Source organism: Lacerta agilis, chromosome 8, assembly GCF_009819535.1.
Source record: "Lacerta agilis isolate rLacAgi1 chromosome 8, rLacAgi1.pri, whole genome shotgun sequence".
NCBI lineage: Eukaryota > Metazoa > Chordata > Lepidosauria > Squamata > Lacertidae > Lacerta > Lacerta agilis.
The window spans coordinates 59588225-59602341 of NC_046319.1; the positions used below are offsets into that span (position 1 = coordinate 59588225).

Genomic DNA, 14117 nt, shown 5'->3' on the forward strand with positions numbered 1-14117 from the left:
ATACAGCTGTACACACACTGCCATTTACCGTATTTTTCCATGTACAACACGCCCCCATGTATAAGACGACCCCTATTTTGGGGGACTCCAAATTAAGGAAATGAGGAGGCAATTGGCCACAGTTGTTTAGCTTTGGGCGGGGGAGGATTGCTGAAAAACGCTCGCCGAAGCCACCAATCGCCCGCCCAATTGCCACAGCAGCAGCCAATCGCCAGCAGGCATTGCCTCACCCACCAATCACCCACCTAATCGCCGCTGACAATCTCCTGCTCGCTCGCCCCCCTTCTGCACTATCTGTGTATAAAAAAACATCCTCTCATACACAGAAAAATATGGTACTCTGGCTCCAGCGTGCTCCCAACACTGGTGTTTGCAGCCGGGTACACATGACATTACCCTCAAACTATATCTATCCTGTAGTCTCTTGAGAAATACTGCTGCTTGATGTGATTTCCCTCAAACCAGCTTCTATCCAATTTGAAAGCCTAAGCCACATTAACTGAGGTGTGTACATTTGAGATAGCTGTTGTACCTGTGCATAAAGAATAGGAGCTGGGGGGGGGAGTTGCATGTGTGGGGAAACCAATTGGGTCCATGTGCATTGGGTGACGGCATCCCCACCACTTCTCCAGAGTGTAAAGCAGCGTATAAATGCAACTTAAAACACAGTGTGCAGGACGGGGAGACAACCTCACTGCGTTTTAAGCCAGTAATGTGTACATAGCCATAATTTCATAAGGAATGAGAGTATAGATATAAATTGTGGCTAACACTGTGTGTACATCGCATCCAAAAACAGTGGCGGGTGAGCACTGGATGCAGAGTAAACAGGAGCATATATGTAGCCTCTGTGTGGTTAGAAATGACCAAATCTTGAAAGCTGAACCCACACGTGACAGCTGTCTGTTTCATACATTTCAGTCTTGCTCTATGTACGAAGAGAATCGGAGGAGGTTTTTGATGCTCTCATGCTGAAAACGCCAGACCTCAAAGGCCTCAGGAATGCTGTAAGTTTTCCCCCCATCTCCCCCCCCCCATCATCTCTGATACATAAAATTTACTAGGCTACCTAATGAAGTAATAGTAAATACTTTGGGGGGTGTTGCATTTATATCCCGCTTTTCCTGCAAAGAGCTCAAGGTGGCATAAATGGTTCTCCCCCTTCCCCATTTTATCGCCTCAACAATCTTGTGAGGTAGGTTAGGCCTGAGGGACAGTGACTGGCCCAAGGTCACCCAGTGAGCTTCATGGCTGAGTGGGGATTTTGAACCTTAGTCTCCTAGATCCTAATCCAATATTTTAAACCCCTACACTGCATGACATACAGGGCCTTCTTCTGCGGAATCTCCCTTGGAAGAGCTAAGAGCTACTTTAAGGTCCCAGCAGGGCCAATGAGACTTGTGCAGAAGATTTCGTGTTGCTCAATATAAGAAGGGCGTAATGAGGCTTTTCTGCCTTGGTCAGTCAAAGGTCGTGGGCCAGCACTGATGCCAGTAGTGTAGTGCAATCACTTTTGGGGTGTTATATTTGAATGCATATTGCATATTGGATTGCAATATGCCTCTTCTGACCTTGACCAGTATGGGGGGGGGGCGCTCTTTTACACAATGCAGAAAGTTACGGCCAACTCCAGCCCCATGCCAAGTGCATCTTTTTGTTGGTGTTGTTTTAATGATGATGGTGGCTTTCATATTTCGCACCGTTAAACGCCCCTTCTCCAATCAGTTTCCCAGGTGGAGAAAGTTTTTCTGGTCAGGCTTTTCTCCTCTGCATCTCACTCCCTTTCCCTTGGGCTGGCTGGAAACTCTCTCTCTCTCTCCCACCTTCCCCCCCCCTTTCCTCAGTGTTTGCAGAGCACACAATGCGAAGCATATTTCTGTGATGTCTATCAGCACCATTCCTGATAACCCCAGCTCTTCTTTGCTGAGGTGGGGAATAAAGCAAACAATCGTCTGAAATTATCTGATAGCCGTTTTTTATGGCTGTGCTTTTGTGTGTGTGTGTGTGTGTGTTGGTTTTGCACACTTTTACATTGGAAAAAAGCAAACAGCACTTGGGGGGGGGGAGAAATGTCAATTTACAGAACCGCCTTCTCTCTGCCCAGGTGGCAGCAGAAGCATTCCTTTGGGAAAGCATCAGAAAAGGGATTGCAGGAGAGAGGCTTTGGCTGCTCCCAAATAATTATTTTAATTTTAATCTTATCCTCGGATTCATATACCGCTTTGCTACCAAAACTATTGAAACGGTGTACAATAAAGTAAAAATACAAAAGATTGCAAGCTCAGTAGGTCAGGGATCCCAGCATTGCTTGTAGCAGTTCCCTTTATTGCTAGAACATTATCCACTGGGGGGTGCCTCTGGTAGGGCGCCGCAACAATATTGACAGAATATTATTTTTCTCTTCCAGATTTCAGAAAAATACGGTCTGCCTGAAGAAAGCATCTATAAAGTCTATAAGAAATGCAAGCGAGGGTAAGTAATGGCCCATCCATGTTTACTCTGTGTGGTTTGCTCCACTCTGTGACTTTCTGCACTGTAACATAGACAGTAGGTGCTGTACTAGAAAACAGGCAAGACAATGTCAACATGGGAGTAGTCCTTGAGTATGCAGGCTTTAGAAACCAACAGAAATCCTTACCAGCCTTCTGTGCTGTTGTGCTACCAGTTCTGAGGAAGAGTTCTGTGCACCTCCATGAAGAACGTAAGTCCAGCAGTGCTGGATCAGACTAATGACCTACCGGTATCTAAATCCAGGACCCAGATTCCCACAGCAGGTAACTGCTGTCTCCTGTTGCTGTTCCATGGTAACTAGCATTCATCCTCTGGGTATCAAAGAGCCATCATTATGACTATAGCTGTAACTATAGTACAGCAGGCTTTTGTACCTGGAGAAATATTATCCAATAAAGGTCAGGGCTGTTTTGAACATGTTGGCAGTTGGTGCTTTTGTCCATGAGCAAAACCTGATAGATCATCACTGGCCGTTTTTTAGTTTGGGGCGGATGTGCAAGACCCTGTATAGTTGTGTTCTTAGAATTTCATTGGTTATATCCACCTGTCAGGGATGCTTCCATTGTGATTCCTGCATTGCAATGGGTTGGACTGGGTGATCCTTGGGGTCACTTCCAACTCTACAATTCTATGATTTCTGCATCTGTTTTAATTGATTTTGACGAAAGTCACTTTGGGTCACTTTTGTGAGGAGAATGACTAAGAATATCACCATTCTCATCTAGGGAGGGAAGTACCAGTAATTTCGGCCCAGATGAGATTGCCTAAAGGAAGGTTGGGGATACATTATTATTATTAATAATAATTAATTATTAATTATTATTTAAATCCTCTCTTTCCCCAAAAAAACTGGGACTCGAGGTGGCTTACAAAAACTAAAACAAACACGGATAAAACAAAGAAAGCTAAAAACATATAAAAGATAATTGTTTAAATGTAATTAGCTATAATAGAATTAAAACAATGTAAAACAAACCTATAAAATCTAGTAAACAAAGCGAATAAAAACAACACAACACAGCATTAATGGAAGCCCTTTCCTTAAAAGCTTCCCAAAGCCCTGGAGGAATAACAGTGGAAGAACAATAAGGGGAGAGCCAGTCTAGCTTCTCTAGGAAGAGAGTTTCAAAGTATGGGAGTGGCCACCAAGAATGGTCCTCTTCCGCATCCCCACCGTGTTGCCACCCAGGCCCCTCTCTGGCCCTCAGTACTCTTCCCCAGGTCAACCCCTCAGAAGCCCTGCCCAACATCTTCCTAGAGTGCTTTTGCCTGGCTGAGCTGTATCATGGAACTGGGATATAATGCCTCTTGCTTTCCCGGATGGAGAAATGGGTGGTGGTGGGTAGAAACTACTGGCTTTTGCATAGCTGGTATGTAGCCTAGGGTCAGAGGTAAGAGTGACATCTGCTGCCCCACCCACTTTGACTCTTGCCCTACCCACTTTTTGTTCTGCCCATGGTTGGCCAACAAAGGAATGCAGCCCTCAGGCTGAAATAGGTTCCTGATCCTTGGGAGCCCTTGGAAAAAGCCAGACTCAGAAGGTCTGCCCATGTCTGTGGGGCGTATGAGGCCTAGCAATCCTGTTGGCTTCTCAGTAGTATGGCCAGATTATCCTATGGAAAAGGAATTACCAAGAAGTGTGTGTATATGTACACAAGTGGAATAACCTGGCTAATTTGTTGGGTTATTTTTGTTATCTCCCAAGGTAGTTGCCTGAGGTCTCAACAGGTTTAGCTTATCTCAATCGCCAGGGCACCAGTGTTTGTTTCTCAAAGCTAGCAGGGTCAGAGTAACCCTCTGACTCCTAGTGTCAGATGACACTGGAACAATGCAGTCTTGGATGGAAAGTGTGTGTTTGTGTGTGATCCCACCAGGGTGACTAATTTTGGTACAGATACAGCACTTAGTTGTTTTAGATGCTATCAACCAAGCCGGACCATCTGAAGCTCAAATTCAATGGACGTTTCCTGCAGTCAGGGACATTAAACTCTGTGAGATCTAATACTGTGACTTTTTGGCTAAAACAGAAAACCATGAGCCAAATATAGGGGCGAAACGAGGCTAATCTTCACCCGGGTTGAAGATCCAGTTTGGCACCCCCCCAACACACATTTGCATACACACACACACAGGCTGGCAGCCCCGATGGCTCCCCTGTAAGGCTTCACCCGGGGCAAAAAACCTGGCTAGCCCCCACATAGCTATAGCTCTGCCAAACAGCTGGGTGGTGCTGTGGGTTAAACCACAGAGCCTAGGACTTGGCGATCAGAAGGTCGGCGGTTCAAATCCCCGCGACGGGGTGAGCTCCCGTTGCTCGACCCCAGCTCCCGCCAACTTAATAGTTCGAAAGCACGTCAAAGTGCAAGTAGATAAATAGGTACCGTTCTGGCGGGAAGGTAAACAGCATTTCCGTGCGCTACTCTGGTTCGCCAGAATTGGCTTAGTCATGCTGGCCACATTACCCGGAAGCTGTATGCCAGCTCCCTCGGCCAGTAAAGCGAGATGAGCGCCGCAACCCCAGAGTTGCCCACGACTGGACCTAACAGTCAGGAGTCCCTTTACCTTTATACGTTGTTACACTCATAACTAGGATCCATGCCTCCACAATGAGTTGACATAGAATTTGAGCACCTCTTGTCTCTCAATTTGGGGACACTGGATACCCCGCTCCACCTCAACTGTAGCTACCAGCAAAGATAGAACGATTAGCTTTAATCAATGTGACCTTGGGGGAGGTGCAAGGACTGTCTTGCTTTGCGCCCCAGCTTGCCCCATCAGAGCATTTTGGGCAGTGTAGTTTACCCCTCACAAAGTTACCATTCCCAGCAAGCCTTAACAAACAACAATATTGGCTTAATCAAACAATGTTTGATTTCCAGATGTTGACTATGAACCCTGGTTCTGATGTTTTAAATACTCGGTTGGGGGGGGGGAGCAGCCACAAAATGCAGGCTTCACCCTACAAAGCCCTACAAAAAAGATTGCACAACCTTACAGATGGTTTGGAGGGGATCCCAGATTTTTTTTGGGGGGGGGTTCATAGTTAATGAAGCCAACAGTGTTGATAACTTATATGATGGGGTGGAGGAATATGCTTTGAATATGCCGTAAAGGTATAGCTGTGTATGCAGTCTCAGGTAACCAATTTCTGTTTGGGGCCTAGCAACCTCTACCTAACTCTTCCCCCCAGGCTGAACAATAGAGCAGCTTCCCTGCGGGGCTTAAGGATCTTTCGCATTCCACCTTGCCATTTGAGTCTGGGAGAAGACAAAAGAAATAGATCAGGGGGGGGGGCCTAGACTGTTGCTAATCTCTCCCCCCCTTTTTTTTTGCTCTTCCCCACCTGCCCCATGTTGTAAGACAAGGAGCAAGTTTAGCATGTTTGTCATAGGCCAGCTGACCCTTCCTTCCCCTTTCTCCTAATCTTGTTGTGTCTGGAAAACTGCAGCTCTTTCTAGCCCATGGTAGGGACAGGAGAGTTCTGTTGCTGTTGCCTCCTGGGGTTTTATAGGGAAAGTAGCTTTCTGTTAGTTTTGCATGGTGCTGCACTGAATGATTCCTCATGGCACCAGACCCTGGTTTCCAGAGAAGTAGATTCTACGTTCCTCGGTTGCAGCAAAAACAACACAGTCTAATTCTTTTTATTATTGTATAAACTTTGATGGGCAATCTTTGTGTACTGGAGTCCACTTCATCAGATGCATGGAGTATTTCATAGCTACACACACACACACACACACGGGAAAAGTTAGTTGTGAAGTCAGGGGGGAAATGTAAGAATTTCAGAGTGATCACTGTGTTAAAACTTACTTGTATATAAAATAATTACAGAGTCCATTCACAGTGCTGTGTTGATGATTGTATGTATGTACACATCATACATTTAAAGCATATACACACAAATCCTGGGAACTGCGGTTCACTCTTTACAAAGCTACAGTTCCTCGTACCTTTTAACAAACCATAGCTCCAATGATTCTTTGGGGAGAGGGTGTTACTCGATGTAAATGTTTTAATTGTTATAATGCTTGCGGGATTGCTGGACTGGGCACCCTTGGAAGGAAGGACAGGATATAAAATAAATAAAGGTGAACATTTAGTGAACATTCATCTTGATTAGACGATGTTGCATCCAGCAAGTGTAATCCCACACTTTCCTGTGCATTTTTGGGAAATGGTTTGGTTATACAAGAAATTCCAATTAATTTAATCCTGAAAATAGTGACCGTCTGAAAGCACACTCTGAGTGACATCAACTCTCCCAAATCTCAAGCAGGGGTTTTATTGGCCCTGTGGTCTGAGTGGAGATGCCAGGGATTGAACCTGGAACATTGTACCATCTGAAATGGTACAATCCAAGAAGGAGTGTACCATGCATCATTTCTCCCTGTTTGGGTTGTCTTGGATGAGTCCTATACCTCATGAGGAAATAACAGAGTTCCTAGCTTTATGTCTGCCTCCTAATACTAATGCAGATGTTTGTGCATGCACGTAGCCTTACTTTGGATTCTTGAAGACAGAACAGTCTTTCCTCACCTGCTGATTATCCTTTCTTGGCTGGTCCCTCCACATCAGTTAATGGGCAAACATGTGTTTGTGAAAGCACATGTTTGTTGGAATTAGCGTAGAGCCCAAAGAGAGGTTTGAGTTTTCCTCTTAGCAATTCTGTGCTCTGAATAGAAACGAGCAAGCTCAGCAAACACAACAGAGACTGGTGTTAAAGGTCTTTCACTTACAAACAAGCTCATTATCCAAATTGCTGTGCAATTAACTGAATGCAAAGTCACAAGCTTATAAATGAAACCACCGAACCCTGACCTGGTCAGCAGCAAACTGAAATGGAAAAAGACCAGCACTCTTGCATGAGATCCCTGGACAACCAATTGCAGCTTTGTGACAACAGGAAGGTTCAGTACTTCCAACTTGCCCTTGAAAAATCTGCTGCCCCCACCATCATGTCTTCATTAAATGACTCCTCCCTCGCTCTAATAATCCCAATCAAGGAAGAGCTAATATGGCATAATAGCTCGGAATGAGTTGGCAAGTCCTTGGTCCAAGTGGCTAGAACCTGGGAAGTTACTGATGACAAGAGACTCAGGTTGCATACACAGCACACATGCAAAGCACATTGGCCTGGCTCACAGATAAAATGCTAAGCCATTGTAAGTTTAGGCAAAGTTTGATGTGTTTCAGCATCTGGAAACTAGCTCAGCAGACTAACCATGGTTTATTTCCTGGCAACAAACCATGATGTGAAGCCATAGTTCGTTGATGACACATGGCTTGTTTTAACTATGGTTTGGTATTCTGTCTGAAGCCAGCAGCCTTGTTTAACCATGGTGTGTTTGGCCGCCCCTTTACCAAGCTACAGAGGCATGAAGCAGGAGCATCTTGAAAGCAACTCAAGCTTTGTAGAAATGAGCCGTGGCTTGTTTCCTCACCTGTGAGATGGCTCGTGGTTTGTTAAACAAACCTTGGCTAAACCAAACCAAAACATAGCGCTATGTTAGAAAGGCCATTTTTTAATATTGTATCGTTCCTTCCCAGTTAAGCTTCAGTTGATTGTAATCACTGTCATTGATCACATTGGCATTTTGTATCCTTCCACTAATGAGCTTGGATGGTGAGCTAGTATGTGGGTGTGTCAATCACCCCACCTTATCCTCCCAGCAACGCTGTGAGGTAGATTAGGCAAGCACAGCTGGCCCAAAGTCATTAGAAGAGTTTCATGGCTGAGCAGGGATTAGAACTTGGGCCTCCAACACCCTGTCCCTTGCTTCAGAGTGGCTCCCAACCAGTGGAAGTTTGCTGCCCTTGTTCCCACAGTTGTTGCCGCATTGCATCAAGCTTAGGCCCCTAGGTTGATGGTGGCGCTAGAAGGGAAGCTACTGTAGCCCCTAAAAAAAAGCACCTGTATGAGCTGGGAGAGGGAAGCCTTTCATCCTGTCGAAGGAGGGTTATCTGACTGACGTGGGTCGGCTTCATCTGCAGAACAGGCAAAGAGGCCCTCCAGTTTTGGAGGGGCAGGTTTTAATTCCATGGGAATGAGCTAGCTGAGGTTTTCCAGAGCGTCTTCTGAAAGAAGCAGCTGTGTCTCTGAACCGCCCCAGGTCCTCCGCAAACCGCAGCCCTTCTCCCCTTGCCTGACAGGTGGGGAACATCTCCATTGCCAAAATTTCTCTCCTCTGTTTCCTTGAAGCCTCCTTGTGAGTGAGATACAATCGAGTATCCCAGGTTCTCCCCCGCACCTCCCAATCAATGCTTGGCAGATGAGCTCATTGCTTTCATTGGATCCAGTCCAGGGCTTGGGCTGAAAAGCGGCAGAGTTGCCGAGCACTAGAGGGTGTGCCTGATGCAGCCCACAGCTGAGCAGGGCTTTGGAGAAGGGAAAGGAGGCCCTCGGTCGGTTGTGGGTGGTGATGGGAGCATCAGGCTAGAGAAAGAATAAGGCCAACGTACTTAACTTCCCAAGCATGACTAATCGGCCACAATTGTGGCCTGCCAGTTGTTTGAAAAAACAAGAAAACTGGTACGGCACCTGTAACAGGAAAAGAAGCTCATTTACTCAGTTGAGACTACTTAAAAATGTGTTCCTGAAGGCAGCTGGATGTTGGAGGGTTCCAGATGGACACAGGATAGGACTTCTTCACACAGCACAGAATTTAACTCTGGGATTTTCTTCCTGAAGAGGTAGTGATGGCCGCTCACTTGGATGGCTTTAAAAGATGGTTAGGCAAATTGTGGAGGACAAGGCTGTATGTTCTGCCTCCACTGTCAAGAGGGAATATACCCCGAAATACAAGTTGCTGGCAGCTGCAGGTGAGAAGAACGCTGTTGTGCTCAGGTTCTTTGTGTTAAGGCTTCCCGTGGGCATCTGGCTGGTCACTGTGAGAACAAGAAGCTGGACTAGGTGGGCCTTTGGCATGATCCAGCAGACCCTTCTTATGATTATTCCAAAACATGTTGGGGCTGCCTGCTGGGCTGCTATATGTGGCTGGCAAGCCAGTGGTGGGTGGTGCCCCTTGAGACCAGTAGGGTAGAAGACAATGGACCCAAAGAGTAAGTGAAGCCAGAGCCAATGGCAGGTAACGCCGACTAATTCTTGTCTCCTCCCCCCTTCTGTGTTGAGTTTTTGTGGTCAGTGTAGCCTTTATAGGAAGAAGAAGACAGCAACCAATGTAACCCCAGGGATTGGTTATACCTAAGGAGGTAGACAAGTGAGGGCTGGCCAAGGGCATGCTGAGCTTGGTGGGGCAGTAGCACATCAACCCTAATAGATCATCCTCCACTGGGCCTGGCAAACTGCATCAGACCTAATGGGTAGTAAGCTGTACAAGTCTGGGATGAACACCAGTTCAGGAAGTATCTTTAAGTGCTCTCCAGTGTGATGCTTTGGTGTCGTTGGCTAGATGCTACGCTTTGCTGTGCCAGACAAGGCACACAGACACCAGGTGGCTTATGGGAGCTAGGCATGAGCGCAGAGCACACCTGACTCTCAGACCATTCCACCTGGAAGCTCCCTCTTTTGTAGCACGTAACCCAGACATCTTTCCTCAGGGGAGCTATTTTGTGCTTTGGAAACAGCAAGAGCAGTAAAACTTATTAGGGGTCGTTATAGATAAGCTTTTAATGTTGAATGAAGAGAGTCTCCGGGGTTTGTTTTTGTTTTTTTCTAAAAAACAACAACAACCCCAAAACTACCAGGTACAACATGAGAAAACCCTCTAATTCTTTCGCAGTTACTTGTCCATATAAAATGCCTCTCTGTGCACTACAAGGAGAGAGAGAACTGGTTGCAGTTGAGAAATGTAAAATATGACAATAATCTATCCAGTTCTGACTTTATGGGCCTGGGATTTCCCCCCTTGTATCTGAGGCTGGCTGACATTCCTGGAATTGTAGCTTGAAGGGTGTGTATGCTCTATGATTACAGTGACTTGTTCCTGGTAGGTAAGGGCTAAACCACACAACACATGGGAGATCTGTGATCAATTTCCCAGATTTATGTTTACTCAAATAGAGTTGCATGGGGCTGAAAATTTGATTGGAGCAAAGGTCCTGGGGCTGTGTGTATATATGCATAGCCCTCTCACCTCCTATACTATATGTGCAGGGGGACTGTACTCTCACCACCACCACTACACAGAGTAGCTGGAATGGGCATGGGTTTAATTGGAGAAAATAGCACAAGGGGAAAGGTTAAACACTCCACCTCCAAGCACTGGTGCTAGCTGCAATCAGATTCAAAGCCCACCATGGACTCTTCCCATTTCAATAAAAAAATAAAGCCAGGAGATCAATTATCAGATCTCATTTATAATGCTGGCTTGGCAGTAAATGGGTTTTAAGCCCAAAAAGTCCATAAATCAAACTTTGATTCATGAAATTATCATTGGTCTTAAACAAGACACTTGTTTACTTAGAAAACATTGTACAACTGGCTTTTATTTTGTGCTTTATTATTCTATGATCAAGTGATTTGATGTACTGTGCTTGTCGTGGACATACCAATGAGAAAGCTCAACAAGAACTTTATATAGTCACACACCCTCCCAAGAATCCTGGGAACTGTAGTTTACCTGTCACACAGCTGCAATCCCTGGCACCCTCGAAAGACTACAGTTCCCAGGATTCTTTGGGCAAAGAACTACGCTTTAAATGTGCAGTGTGGATGTGATTACTGGCCTCTCCAACTAGAACAGAGCAGAAAGTGGAAGCAAGTCACTCCACTATCCGTATTGTAGTTAAAGAGCATTCGTCATTTGATTGGGTACAAGCAAGTGTACATATGCCATTGGAAAGGCCACCCTCTTCACCCCCTGCTCTCAACAGATGCTTAGTTAAGCTTGCCCTAGAGGATAGGGTGGGAATTCATTTCTTCTTTCAAAATGGCAGTCAGCCCGCCTAAGAGAGAAGTACTGTGCCTCTCCGGCAAAGAACATTGTTTTGATCTTATAGTGCAATTCTCCACCTCAGAAAATTGCAGGGTTTCCCCATCTCTGAGGGACTTCCGATGGGGAGCTGTTGAAGGATTGGTTGTTGAGCTGAGCCTCTCTGTTCTGCTTCTTTTCCAGAATCCTGGTGAATATGGACAACAACATAATTCAACACTACAGCAACCACATGGCCTTTTTACTTGACGTAGTTGAAGCAGAGGACAAGTTCCAGGTGACCCTCAAGGAGCTCTAAGGACTCAAAAAGGCTACACTTCTGCTGGGAGGCCACTTGTGAAGCTGAGTTTGATCCACCAGCAAACCACCCCTTAGTCAAAACCATCGGCTCAAAGCATTTAACTTGAGCGCCATCCCTTTTGGAGGGAGCGAGCAAGAGAGAGACAGAACCAAGGCTCCACATGTGAAGATTGCTTTGAAGATCCATTCTCAGTGTGAATGTGGAACTTCTGTCCGTTGAGGAGTTGCTGTTGTTGTTTTGTTTTATACTTTATTTTTATTATGATCCTCTGCCAGGCAATCAATACTGAGCTTTTTCACTTTTCCGCACTTAGGGAAGCAGCAACTTCTGCCAGGCAGGGGAACGACCCGGTGCCTGTCTTGGCCTCTCTGAACTGCCAAACTAGCAAACAAGAGACTGTCACAATTGCATATGGATGTTACCAAATATGCCTACACACAAGCACGCTCATAACCTTACATTTTCTCACTGCCTCACTACTTGCCCCTAGAACTCTGGATGTAAATACCTGCAGGAGAAGTACCTGGCCAGAGTGACCGTTTTATACATTTCTGATTCCATTTTTTATTTTATAAATATATATATATTATAATAATTATAATAATATCTATCTCTCTTTCTGTGTGTATATGTATAAATAGTATCTTGTTTTATACTGAACTTGACAATGGAGGAAGGTAGAGCATTTCAAAACCAGGCTGCTTCATAATTCCCCAGGGTTGTTGTTTTCGTTTGTTTTGTTTGTTTTTTCTGTTCATTTTTGTAAAAAAAAAAAAAGTGTATGTTATTATGGTAATAAAGATTCAAAGACTGAAAGCAAACTTGGGACAGTATAAGTATTGAATAGGGGTGGGTTTTTAATTTCTTCAGGAGCATTTCAGAAGTGGGCAACAAGGAGACCTGGGCTGCTGAGTCTCGCTTCCAGCAAAAATGCAGCTTTGATAACATTCCATAGACTGACAATGTGCCTTAGCCAGGCCTCTCTTAGGAAGCAGCTTCTGGTCCTTTGCAGAAACAGAAGTTGCACCAAGCTGGATGTGATAGGAGGAGAGCTTCTCAAGGGAGAAGGCTGGAAAAGGGGTTAGATCCATCTGGGCCTGTAGTTCACCAGAGTGGCTGGGGAATTAATAATAATAATAATAATAATAATAATAATAATAATAATAATACTTTTATCATCATCATCAAGGGAAAATGGATTAATTACAAATGGGTTGGGCCTTCAAAGCCCCCTCATATGCACCCAGCATCATAAGTGATAGGGGCTTAGCTGATATTGGGGTATTTTGTGAACACGGTTGACCCCTGTAAATCATTGCCCCATTGGGTTGATGAAGGGCTTTAACCAGATACCTTGTTCATTGAATTGAATTGGCTTTGGGACACAGTCCTGCAGCCAAATCTGATTGGCTGTTTTGTGTTATGTCACTGCGTTTATTATGTCGTCCCTGATTGGTTGGAATCACTCAGGAAAGGATGACAGTGGGGTGAGGGTGGGTGGGTGTGCCTAAGCTGCAAAAGAAAGACAACAATGGCGGGAAAATGCAAAGGAACAAAACCCTTACAATCCCACTCTCACTCCACTTTTGATGGGAAATATACTCAAGCATGAGATGGTTGGACAGTGTTCTTGAAGCTACTAACATGAGTTTGGCCAAACTGCGAGAGGCAGTGAAGGATAGGCGTGCCTGGCGTGCTCTGGTCCATGGGGTCACGAAGAGTCGGACACGACTGAACGACTGAACAACAACAACATACTCAAGCATACAAAGACAAGTGGGGGCATGTGTGCACGTATGTTTCCCTTGAGCAGGCAAAACACAGTAATGTGATTTTTAGAATACTAAGGGAAATGGTTGTAAGCACAGAAAGCAGCCTTCTGCTAATTTTGTACCATTGATGCATCTAGGTCTCTATTGTCGAAATAGCTTGGCAGCAGCTCTTCAAAATTTCAAAGAGGGAACCATTCTGTGCCATACCTGGAGATGTCAGTGATTAATATGGGGCCATTTTGCATGCATGGCATGTTCATCCTCAAACGTGTGGCTACTTTCCCTCCCTTTGCAAGACCCCATCTGGAAATCAACCTCTAGCACCCAGAACAAGCATCATGCACTAAATAAACAAGTCGGACACACACAACTCCTCCTCGCAGTGCTGCTATCTGATCCAAATCAGGGCCGTACTGCTGCTATTTGCTGATTGTCTACCTCCTTAGGTATAACCAGTCTGATTGTGGATCTGTGTGGTCCTATCTAATTATTTATTTAAAAGTAGGTGGTGTAGGTCACCCACTCCTGGCAATCTTTTGTTTCTTGGGAATTACTTGTCAACTGGAAAATCCAGTCCACCATTGGGTGGGTAAGGGGAATGAGAGAGCAGGAAACATTTTTTGCTGTTGTGGCGGTGACAAC

The 14117-nt window shown here is 45.2% G+C and overlaps 1 protein-coding gene across 1 annotated transcript in view; it reads left to right on the forward strand.

Moving 5' to 3' along the window:
* The window catches only part of GRHL3 (grainyhead like transcription factor 3), a 50005-nt gene extending 37552 nt beyond the window's left edge, over window positions 1-12453 (forward strand). The window contains exons 14-16 of the mRNA XM_033157764.1: window positions 922-1007; window positions 2408-2472; window positions 11586-12453. Of these exons, the coding sequence (XP_033013655.1) occupies window positions 922-1007; window positions 2408-2472; window positions 11586-11700 (266 nt within the window). The 3' untranslated portion in view covers window positions 11701-12453. The remainder of the gene's footprint in view (window positions 1-921; window positions 1008-2407; window positions 2473-11585) is intronic.
* The last annotated feature ends 1664 nt before the right edge of the window (window positions 12454-14117 follow it).